Raw genomic sequence first — 12,323 nt, forward strand, 5'->3', positions numbered from 1 at the left:
TACAAAATGAGACAAACAGTCTCCTGCTACTCTGCCCTCAAGGTACTTCTGTCCGAAAGAGTAAGAACTCGGAACTCTTCAAAGCCCTGTATTAATGTAGTTATCTTTAGGCATTATGCACCAATTTTTCTAAGCACTCTCTACGCCCCATGTGGGGCTTGAACTCACTATTCAAGAGTGATCAAGAGTTGCCCACTCTACTTACTGAGCCAGCCAATTGCTCCCCCATCTCATTTCACCATATACACTCACATCCCCCCTCAACAAAAGACACAGCGCAATAACCTAAACCTCTTCTTATCAATAGTGGAATCGTTTATATCATAACTATACAAATTTATTTAGGAATAGAGAGATTCCTTTGAATCTCAACATTTTCTTGGATATACAGTCTTTAAAAAAAAAAAGTTACCATCTCTGGAATGGCTTCATGTTACATCTCTACACACTGGCCCACAAAGAAGGAGACTAGAGAAAATGTTCCCGAGAAGTCAACAGATTCCCAGCCCACGTGGGAACTCTTGTGGAAGCTAGCACAGTATTTCACACTTTGGCATTTTTTTTCCTTTCTTTTTCTTTTTTTAAAAAGAAGAAAAAATATTACAGAGATATCTTCAAAATTCACACCTGAGTTAAACATTTTGCTGGAAAATTCCACATTAAGGAGAGAACGTCATTGCAAAAACCAGAAAGGGCTATATACAGGTATTTTGCCAACATAATCGTTATGTGTTTGCTTTTGTGTTCTTTCTTCTGCAGCCGGGGGAAGGGAGAGAGGACAGAGGTAAGGACAGGGAGGGAGAGAAGGAATAAGCATTCCTGAGCTCTGGGACAGGGAGAGCAGACAGAAGAGCACCTGTGGGCGGAGACACATGCCCAGAGACTGGGGGTGGCCCAGCCTTCTATAAAAAGGAGAGAACCTGGAGAAGGCAATCACGACTGGATTTTAGTTCCAGAAAAGGGGACAGGGCTAAAGAAAAAAATGGGGTGAAATGAAGATTCAGTCAGAAAAATTTGCTGAGCAGAGAAAACATCAAGTCTTTGGTGGAGACATCAGATTCAAATCTTTTCACAGACTGCAGAATCAGTTCAGAGGTGGTGGCTAAGTTTGGAGTCAAAACCATCATCTCTCCTTCCGGTTGTTTGGCACTCCAGGCATATGGCTATCCCCGGGAGGCTCATGGATACGTTAGAAAATAATGGCAAGATGTCCTTTCTCTGAAAGACTCCTGCCACAGTGAAGCTGTCTGAAATATTTAGAACTAGAAGATAGGATCACAGGGAGGAAGGTGGGAAAGGTAAACAGTGAGGGGGGGAGGGCATACGTTTCAAGAGCCCTGGGAGTCAGCACACGGTTCAATCACAGTTTAGATCTCTGGAGGTCCTTACTCCTGAAGAAGCAAGAGTTTGGGTTGATAGTGGGGATTCTCTTTCACTCTTCTGACAGTAATCTGTCCATACACAGAAGGCATGATTCCCTTCCTTCCAGTGGGGAATACAGGGCCAGGTGGATTAGGAGAAACTTTTTGGTCTCAGTGGAGGTAGGTGGGATGATTCCATCGATACCAAGATCTGGAAGGAAGGAAAAAACAAGTCAATGCTAAAAGGCATTAGTGTGATTGAGGCAAGACAAGAATGGGTGGGGACTGCTAACAGGTATAGGGTTTCTCTCCTGGGTGATGAAAACGTTCTAGAATTGGGTTATGGTGATAGTTATGCAACATTATGACTACACTAAAACCCACCGGATTGTACTTTCAGTGGTAAATTTTAGAGTATGTGAATTCTAGCTCAAAATGCTGTAAAAACATGTACATTGTATTTTTTTTCTCCTTTTTTTTTTTTTTTTTTTGCAGGAGCGGTTGAGGAGCTCCGGAAATCTGGTGTGTGCAATAATGTTGGCCGGTAAGACCTGGCTGCCTTGCTGAATGGCCTGAGTTTAGACGAGTGGAATCGTCTCTTCTGACAAGGTACTGCGTAACTTTCAAATCTCCGCTGTGCTCTGAATCCAGAGCTATCTTTCAAAGCACCTGCCCTGAGAATACTTTTTAGAGCAGACTGGCCCCAAGGGCGGCTTCCCTCGCTGCATCCCAGGTGGGAACCCGAGAAGGGGGGTGCAATACTTCCCTCTCTCATTCTATCAGCAATACCGCCAGCTCTGGCTCATGTCAGAATGCCCCAAGAGCAGGGTTCCTGGCATGAAGTGGAGCGCCCCTAAGCCCGCTGAAGAACCTGGCCCTTTCTTACAGGAGTGCTTGGAAATTTCCACCCTCCCAGTGAGGACAGAAATATTGGCGTTGTTGACATCAGCTTCTTGCCAGGGCTGCTGACAGGCCGAAGCTTCTCTTTAAAAGCCCACTCCCTGGGGATACAGTCCAGCCTGGCTGTGTACTCTGTTTCCGCCCTGCCACCCCAACTCTCTTCTCCATGAAAGTGGCAAGCTTTCTTTCTGGAAGGATGGATCCAGCTTCTTGCATGGTCCTTTGGCCCCTGCTGGAATGTCTCGGTATCCTCTCCTCCACCTTACCCCGAAGAGTTAAAACTGGAGGCGCTCATTGCCGCTTTGGAGTTATTTTGAGATGCAGTGGGGCTGTTGGCGTGGAGTCCGGAGCCAGGAGACGAAGGCCCGCTGTCGTTCCCAGGGGAACAGGATGACGTTACTGAGGACGAGGAGAGGCAAAAACAAGGGGAAAATAATGCTGCTGGGTCCTGGGGCCTCCTGTCCTGGCCCTTCCAATGTGTGTCCCCAAAGAACTCCCGCCCCCTCCCCACCTCCCACCCATGGGCCACCTCCTGCTGGTCTGTATCAACACCTGGCCCCAGAGGGGCCCTCATCATAAATGCTCTTCTTGGCCCTGGAGAGTGGCGTGGCTGGTTCTGCAGGTCCAAGAATTGCCAAATGCAAAAGGACAGATGCCAAAATCATCCTACTCCAGGACACACCCTGGGCCGGGCATATGTAGCCCCAGACTGAGAGGCGGGAAGGGAAAAAGAACAAGAAGGCTGGGAAAGGAGGAGAGGAGGAAAGAGAAGGAAGGGACTACAGGAGGGAAAGCACATCTGAGGGCGCAATTAAAGATCGTCAGCCTCTCGTGTTCCTGTCTCCACTGAAAGATACGTGTGTATCTCCTAGAAAGAGCACAGCCAAAGGACAGGAGGTCCAAGCCTCATTCCCTGGCCATTTCAGGAGGTCCAAGCCTGGTCCCTGGCCATTTGCTAAGCATCTCTGGCCTGTGGCATCTTGCTTCGCTCCCCTCAAACTCATTTCTGTCTTCTGTAAAAAAACAGATTTGTATTCTCCTTTTTGGGTGTCCCAAAGGGCAAGTTATGAATAAGGAGACAGATATCTCATGATCCAAGCAAGCCACGATACCGTGAAGAGTGGGCAGCAGTGCTATTGATGGATTATGTGCGGACAAGAGGCAGACACTGGGGTTGTCCTGGGCACACGCAGACACATGGTCACCTTCCTAGTTCTTTGAAAGGCTATAGGTACTTTTTGAAAAATAAGAAAGAGTGCTGCAGAATATAGGTTTCAAAAACCCTGCCTTCTCTACAGCGCATTCAGGGACGTAAAATGCACTCCGGTGCTAAGAAAGGGTGGCTGCTAAAACAGAAAGCAAACACTTGTTTTAAACTTTGCTTCTTCAGCATTTCCCAAACTTATGTGATCATGGAACCCTTCTTCTCCTAGCACAGATTTTAATAGCCACTGAAATACATTTAAGGAATGCTGACTTAGTCACCTTTCAGGTCTACCCTCCCATTATTTGAAGGAATTCTGGAGTTATTCAGAAGCCCCATCGTAAAGCTCACCTGTTCCGGACATGCTGTTGTGGACAGGAGGGACAGAGAGGGGGCCTAGAGACCCAGAGGGAGAGACCTGAAAGGCAACAGAAGCTTGTAAATGTCTTGTGTCTGCTCCCTTCTCCAATCTTGAGTGCTTCTGCCAGGATGCTGGGCTGCAAACAGCAGGACTCAGCGTCTGTGCCGATCACCTGGCTCCAAACCTACACTCTGTCCCCCGCTTCCAGAAGAGGACCTCCAGACCACGTACAGCATCCGCTCCAGGTCCGTTCTGGCACCAGCTCCCTCCCACAGACACCGGGCCCTGCCCTACATGCTGTGTCCCCTGACAAGGGATCTTGCCCCCTGCTGTAGCAGACACTGTTGGCTAGCCAGCACCTAGTTCTTTTTTTCTCACAATTTTTTTTTATTAATAGTTTATTACCAAGTTGGTTTCCATATAACACCCAGTGCTCTTCCCCACAAGTGCCCCTCTCCATGACCATCACCCCCCCTTCCCCATCTCCCCCTCCCTCTTCAGCCCTCAGTTTGAAAGGGGGAGAAAAGAGTTGGGGAGAGGGATTGAGCAAATCATGAGAGACCTTTGAATCCTGAGAACAAACTAGTTCTTTTTTTCTAAGAGATCCCTTTGCTCAGTGCAGCAGAGCCCAGCCCTCACAACCCTCTTTCAGGCTTCCTGGCCTGGTGTCTGAGTGGACCATCCATTCTCCCGAGCAAACTGGAGGGGCTGAAGTTTTGTTTTGCCCTGGTGACCTCACAGCATTGCCGACTCTGAGACTGGGAAGGGACTTCCAATCATTCAGTTTAAACCTCCTTACACTTCAGGACTCTCTTCCTTTAAGAGCGACTGCCTTAGCATGACCTAGAACAGGATGCCATAGAAAGAATGGACTTCAGGGCCCAACAGATCTGGGGGTGAGAACTTGGCTGTACTGTAACTGTCCATGTGACATTGGGCGAGTTACCTAACTTCGCTGAGATTTGGTTTTCTCATCCGTGAAACAGAGGTAATACCTCCCTTCTATTTCCTTTTAATTAAGATTTAATAAGATAATGTCCATAACGCTTCCAACTCAATGCCTGGCTTGTTAAGCATTAGTTCCCTTCCTCCCCGAAGGAAGCTGTCAACTGTCTCTGGACACTGGTCACCTCTTCGTCTGAGCTGAAATCTGCACACCTTGCCTTTCCTTTATTCTTCTCCTGCCGACAGGGGAAGCTCCAAGCAATGTTTTCAAAGGACATTGGAAGGAAGTTCTCAGGGAGCTGTGATTTGATATTCCTCCCCTCCCCAGCTCAGATCAGCTCATCCTAACAGGATGCGGCATGCATTTGTTTCCCAATTAATCACCTCCGGTCCTGCTGTCTTCATTTACCTGCCCTCTTACAATGAGCCTCCTCAGTAGGCTGGGGGCCTACGAAGGGTGGAGACAGGTGTGGGGCCTCATGGTAAGAGATGTTATCAATGATTTCTCTCCCTCTTCTCCTCTCCTCCCTGCGGCCACACCCAAGACATTTGTTGTTGTTTGAAAATAAATAATCTGTTTAGTCACTCTGACCAGCTTCTTCTGTTTCCTTCTGGAGGCAGGCTATGCATATGCAAGCAGACGTATGTAAGGTTCCCCCTTTTTAATTTTTTATATAATCGCTAGGTAGCATTTTGCCCACACTGGTTTGCACCACTTTGTTTTGCTTTTTGTTGTTTTGTCTGTTTTTGTTGTTTTGCTTAACTGTATATCCTGGAGATCATGTCATATCAGAAGCAGAAGAAACTATGTCCTAGGCCCAAGGAGACTGTGCCAATGAGACCTGAGGAGAAGATAGGATCACAACATGTTCTCCATCCACTGCCCCTGTAACATCACAAGCATTCATGTAATTATTTATTTACCATCTTTTCCCCGCAGTAGGCTGTAGCTTTTACAAGGGTAGGGGGATGCCTGTGCAGGTCTAGAACTTTGTAGGTACTCAGTAAATAAGTGTTGAATGAATGAGGAGAACGAATCAGGCTCCTTCCCAGCTCCCTCATGCCTCCCACTGCTTTTCTCCATGTGGGTGTCTTAGGTTGGGGTTTGACCAAAGTGAGAACCTACCACCCAGAGCCCCATGTTTAAAGATTCCGAAGCTCTTATGCCATGGCTCTATTTCCTTGATACGCCTGGCATAATCTAGCCCCCGCCTACCACTCCAGCCTCCTCACTCACACCCGTTCACTCCCTGGGTTTCAGCCCATGCCAGCTTTTTATGCTTCCTCTCCACCCATCCCAGCCTCAGGGCCTTTTCCATACCCTCTTTCCTCTGCCTAGAATGTTCTTCCCTACTCTCTGTCCTCCCTCTGCACATCTGATCCCCATGAACATCTACTCATTCTTCTGCTGCCAGTTTGAGCATCCTTCCTCCAAGGAGCCCTTGCCACCCAGGACTATGTTAGGTCTCTCTAAGTCCCCCTCCATCTCCTCTAGAGACTTCATCACAAAGAGCATTTACTTAGTGTCTGTGTTCCCTGCTGGACTGTGAGCAGGGATCACACGCATCCTGTGCACCACCATATCCCAGTGCCAGACATATGGAAGGTGCTCAATAAATATTTAAGAAAAGAACGATGAATGAACATCCTTTGCCTCCAACTTAACACTTTCATTGCTTTCTCATAGCCTGCAGGGGAATTTAGTACCTGTGGCCCGTCGTGAGCCAGCCCTCATCAACCTCTTAGTCCCTAAACCTTAGCTTCAGCCAGATGGCAATGTTATGATTCCCCAAATGCAGCACATTGTTTGATAACCCCGTGCCTTCTCACAGATGGTTCCTCCTGCCTGGTCTGGTGTTCTTACTAATTCTCAATTTGTTTGAAGAACAAACTAGGGGGCAGCCCTCCCAGACTCCATGCTGACTGCAGTGCCTCTCATCTGTGTTCGTCTGTGCTCCCGGAGCACTCCGACAAGCTTCTCACGTCTCCTTCACTGCAATCTCTTGCCTCTTCTGGCTCCTCCTTCCTAGTTTCCTCCCTGGATCCTCTTCCTCTTCCTCTACACCTGCTGGTGTTCCCCAGGGTTAAGATCTAGACTTTTCTCTTGGCTTCTTTGTGCAAACACCATAGCTGAGTTCCTCCTCCCCCAGGATATCAACCACCACCACCTTATGCTTATGACTCCCTGATCCAGGTCTCCATCTCAGCCTTCTCTCCTGACCTCCAGACCCATCATTCCAAGTGCCCAAGGACATTCCCATTTGGGTGTCCCACAGGCCTCACTCAACGTTATAATGATGTAAAGACTGGAAAGCATCACTTTTCCCTGCTCCCGAATCCGCCCCTCCTCCTATGTCTGCTTAGGCCATCAGTGGTGCCACCCTGACCCCATCAGCCTAACCCGAATGCTGAGAGTCAGTGCAGATATTCTCCTTCCTTCATCATCTCCCCGCCCCCACCCGCTTTCCAATGTATTACCCAAGACCCAATAATTCCACCTACTCATTAATTCTTGACTCTCTCCCATCCCTTCATTCTTCGTCCCTAGCTCTGCTTCAGCCTCATTATCTCTTTCCTGGGTAACAGCAGCCACGTCCTGTCCGGCTTCCCTGCAACCAGTCTTATATCTCCCAAACCTCCCTTTACACCGCACTCGGAGTGTTTATTCTAAAAAGCAAACTTCATTGTGTCAGATCCTTCAGTGACTTCTCCAAGCCACGTCCTTAGCAGTGTACATAGTTCTACAGTCTGGCCCTTGCTGGTCTGTCCAGCCTCATCATCCAACATCCTTCCTCAGGGTACCACCCATAGTTCTGGCAACATGCCATATATTCTCCCTGCTCCCTGCTACTGTTCTTATACTTTTCCTCCAGGAGAACTCCACCCCATACTTATTTGCCTCTTCACTCCTTGTCCTTTTAGACTAGCTCAGGTATTAATTATCTCCTTGGGGAAGCCTTCTCTAACCACCACCTTGGCAAGGCTTTGTTAGCCTCGACTCCTAAATTCTCCTAGAGAAATGATCATGTTGTTTATCATTTGTTTCTTTGTCTGTCTCCTCTGCTAGGCGGTGAGATCCTCTGGGACAGGGGACAGATATGATTTATTTGTGGATCCCCAGCACTCTCCACAAAGATCACTATATAGTAGATGGTCAAGGAATGTTTGGTGAAAAGAATGAAACACGTTTTTATGAGACAGCTGTGTTCCACCACAGACAAGACTGAGTCTCACCCATCTTTGAGTGCCAAAAGATCTGAGGACTGTGGCATTGTCCTCAATTCCCTTAAGCTTCCAAGCCTAGCATCCCCAGGGATTGAGGAGAACAATGTTCCTCCAGGCAACATCTTTCCCTGGATGGAGAAGGCATCTCCTACTCCCAAACTTCCAAGTCGTTCCTAGCCCTGACTTCTCCCCCTGACTATCAGAATCACAGACACAACTGTCCACTTGACACTTCCTCTTGGATCCTTAAGAGGCATGTCCAGCTTAATCTTCCAGCTCCAAATTCTTAGTTTCTCTTCCCCCTTCATAGCTTTACCACTGCCTTTCTTCATCTTCTTAAAAAAAAATGGCAGCACCTTCCAACCAGTTGCTCACACCAAAACCCTTGAACTCATCTTGGCCTCATTTCTCACACTCCGTATCTGAGCTCTCGGCACATCTGGTTGGCTGATGTATATTTAAAATCCCACCACTTCTTGTCAGCATCATGGCTACCGCCCTGGCCTAAGCTTCCTCTACTCTCAGTCAGGTTATTGTAGTTCTCCTCACTGGTGTCTCTTTTCCACATAGATTATTCTCCACCTCAGCCGGTTCAGGCTTCTTCATTCCCAGCTCTCCAGTGGCTTATTTCACACAAACCCAAAGCCAGAGGCCTTCCGGTGACCTCCATGACCTTGAGTGGTCTGCTCTCTGTTACATCTCCAACTTCCCCCTCCTGTTCTCGCCTCCTTCCTCATTCTGCCCCAGCCACACTGGCTTCCTTCTGTTCCTCAAACATGCCAGGTCTTTTTTACTCGCTGGACCCTCTCCCTGTAACACTCTTCTAGATACTTCATTCATTTTCCACACTTTAGGCTGCACTCAAATGTCACCGTACCTCTCTGACCTCTCTATTAAAAAAGCGTCTCCTCATAGTTACGTTCACTCCCCTCATCCTTCTTTATTCTTCTTTATATTATGTTTATGTGACACATGACATCCATTTGCCTATTTATTTATTATATGCCCCTCTCAACTCCTGACCGCCATCTTCCCCAGGATGGAGAAGACTCTTTGCCTTCTAGGCATCATTCCTATTCCTTCCCCCCCTTAGTACTTGGCAGGCAGCATGGTTCTTGGCCACTCACCAAACGGGAGTTGTAGATGGGAGATTTGATGGGTGTGGACACGGGGCAGTTGATTCGCTTCTCCTTCTGACGTCGATTGCAGAACCAGACCCTCACCACCTCCTTCTCCATGGACAACTGCTCTGCAATCATGGAGATCTCTTCTGAGCTGGGTTTGGGGTTCTGCAGAGCCCAAAAAGACAGAGTGGTCAGGAGGAAAGGGGAACAGCGTCAAGAATCAGGGTGGGGACCAGATGGTCCAAGGAAACAAGATAGACCAATGCGAGGATCAAAAGCTTTAGAATCAGACCCAGGATGGAATACTGGCTTTATCATTTACTGTGTAGCCTTAGGAACCTTTCTTAACTTCTTTGAGCTTCACTCAGTCTTATCATGTATGAAGTGAGAACAATAATGTCTACTGAACAGGACTGTTGTGAGGATAAAGTGAGAATCCATGTATAAACTGCCAAGCCCAGGGCCTGCCACAGAATAGAGGATCCAAAAATGTATCTCTCTTCTCTCACTTCTTACTTCAGGAGAAGTTCTGAAAAGAGAAGTCCTTTGACAGCTGTGTGGGGCAGGCAGAATCCCGAACCCCATGTTCGCCGCATAACCTGATAACCTTTTCTTGTGTTACTGCTTCCTGTCCTACCTCAAAATAGGAAAAGATAAGCTGTGGACCCAAGACTGTGGAGACATATATATTCAGCACTTTCTTGTTCTAACCCCTCCCTCCACCCAATCTTTGATCTCAGCCCCTTTCCCTCCTTCCTACACGCCCCCTCCCTTACTCAGGCTGCTCCCAGAACCTAATCAGCAGGAAAAGCCAGCTCTTGCCATCCCGCCAGCAGGATGCGGCCATCAAATCCTTGAGCCAGATGCACCGGCGAATTTGCTGGAGTGGGCAGCGGTTTTGGAAGCCTGGGGCCCACAAGGTTAAATGAGGCCAAGGGCACATCCTTTAGGGACCTGTGTGGTGTGGATAGAGGCTCTCAAGGCTGGAATCCAAGGGATCCCGATTAGAAGCTGTTTAGACCACACCTGTTTTTCCTTCTCTTCCCCAGCTCCCACAGGGCACAAAGCTGGCATTATTATTAGCTTCTACATACTGGTTCAGGAATATGCTTTTGCTACAAGTTCAAACAAATGTATCATATTATATGATCACAAGTATTTAAATGTGTGTGGAAGAAAGAAACAGAAGGAAATATATTTAGATGCCATTTGATGGTAGTTTTTTTTTTTTTCTTTCTACTTCTTTAAGTTTTTCTAATTGTTTCCAGTGAGCATTTCCTACATTTATAATTCTAAAAACATAAATCAATGCATAGAAAGTAAAGACTTTCAGATGGGAACTATACTTATCATGATAAGCATTTTATAATGGGTAAAAATGTCAAATCTTTGTCATGTACCTGAAACTAATATAATATTGCATGTCAACTATACTTAGGTAAAAAAAAAAGAAAAGAAATAAAAAAGAAAGAGTTTGTATAGAGTATTCTGGCTTTGCTCCCTGGATCCAGAGATCCACCCTCTCCTGGATCCCTATATCCCATTCCTTTTTTGTTTTGTTTTGTTTTGTTCATTTATTTTTGAGAGAGAGAGAGAGAGAGAGAGAGAGAGAGAGAGAGAGAGAGACAGAATGCAAGTATGGACAGGGCATAGAGAAAGGGAGACACAGAATCCAAAGCAGGCTCCAGACTCTGAGTTGTTAGCACAGAGCCCAATGCGGGGCTCCAACTCAGGAACCACGAGATCATGACCCGAGCTGAAGTTGGATGCTTAACCAGCTGAGCCACCCAGGCGCCACTGCACCCCCTCCATATCCCATTCTTTAACTCTCCCAGTGAGAGGGTCAAAGGGCCCTTAAAAATATCAAGGCAAGAAGGGTCAGTGGAGGAAGAAGTTCCTGAAACCCGAGATGAAAGCACCCTCTCACTGGGACACATGGGTGCCTGGAGAGGGTGCCTATGCTTGCTTTCTGACCCTTTCCCAGGACAGGTGTGGCGCCAAGGGGCCTGAGTGTGACCACTCATCCAACTGTGCACATCAGCCCACCCGCTCCCACCGGAGGAGCTGCTCACGTCTTGAAATCTCTTCTCCAGAGTCAGGCGGATATTGGTCTCGATGCTGGTCCGTTTCTTCCTCTTCCTACCGAACACTTCACTGAGGGTGGGGAAAGAGCTGGGGGTGCTCCCTGAGGGGTCTGATGGAGAGGTTTCTGTCGGGAGGTGGAAAGGCAAAGGAAGCTCAGAGAAGAGAATGCATAGCCAGTTAAGGCTCTGTGTTAATGGCCTTGAGGTCCACCAGGGCTCTGGTGGGCTCTGCGGTGGCTCTTTCAGGACCAGTCCCCTCCCCCCAGCAGGACGACCAGAACAGGCTAAGAATCCTGCCTCTCCTCACTTCTCTGGGCAAAGGTTCTTCAGTGCCTCCAGCGTTTGTGGTCATGGTTCAGGGAACTCAGACATCAGCGGCATGTGTGGGTGTGTGTGAGTGCAGGCAGAGCTCCTACAAGGAACACTCATGGGTCTGTCTTTTCCAAGGATGCTTGGATAGCGATTCTCAGTAAAATGGGAACTGCTGTTTTGAGCTCAAAGCAATGGCACTTGGTGGCAGAATGCTGGTGTTGAGGTCACTTTCTTTTCATGGTAAGTGTTGGAGCTGAGGCTGTATGGTCGGTGGGCAGGGATACCCACAGGAAGGATTCAGATGTCAGGTAGGGGGGACACACTAGAAACAACCTGTAAGGTCTCTTCACAAAGAGTCTAAGACCCCCTAATGATCTCTTTCACTTCAGTACCCTGAAGAAAGGTGCCAGAGGGATAAGCCATTGGGGACAGCTTCCTTGACCTTCCATGTTTTCTTGCGGAGAAACTTCCGAGGGGGTGACCAACCCCCATGGCTGCCCATCCCACCCTTTCCTTCCTCTGCACAGGAAGTACTCGTCAACATGAGTTCCCAGACTAGAGCCCAGCCTGGCGTTGGCTCTGCTCCGTCCCTCTCTGCCTACACCAGTGGTTCTCAGCTGGGGTGGTTTTGCACCAGGACCATGCCCCCAGGGGACATTTGACGTATCTGGGGGTATTTTTGTAGGTCTCCATGGGCAGCAGGCACTGCTGGCATCCAGTGGGTAAAGACCAAGGATACTGCTAAATGCCCTACAATTCACAGGACAGCCTCTTCCAACCAAGAATTCTCTGGCCCAAGATGTTGAT

The 12,323-nt window shown here is 48.0% G+C and overlaps 1 protein-coding gene across 1 annotated transcript in view; it reads right to left on the reverse strand.

The window, feature by feature from the left end:
• Positions 1-395: 395 nt before the first annotated feature.
• POU2F3 (POU class 2 homeobox 3) overlaps positions 396-12,323 on the reverse strand; it is a 77,656-nt gene continuing 65,728 nt past the window's right edge. The window contains exons 9-13 of the mRNA XM_029957601.1: positions 11,193-11,329; positions 9,124-9,285; positions 3,817-3,883; positions 2,528-2,660; positions 396-1,572 (exon numbers count right to left, since the gene is read on the reverse strand). Of these exons, the coding sequence (XP_029813461.1) occupies positions 1,533-1,572; positions 2,528-2,660; positions 3,817-3,883; positions 9,124-9,285; positions 11,193-11,329 (539 nt within the window). The 3' untranslated portion in view covers positions 396-1,532. The remainder of the gene's footprint in view (positions 1,573-2,527; positions 2,661-3,816; positions 3,884-9,123; positions 9,286-11,192; positions 11,330-12,323) is intronic.

Source organism: Suricata suricatta, chromosome 11 (genome assembly GCF_006229205.1).
Source record: "Suricata suricatta isolate VVHF042 chromosome 11, meerkat_22Aug2017_6uvM2_HiC, whole genome shotgun sequence".
NCBI lineage: Eukaryota > Metazoa > Chordata > Mammalia > Carnivora > Herpestidae > Suricata > Suricata suricatta.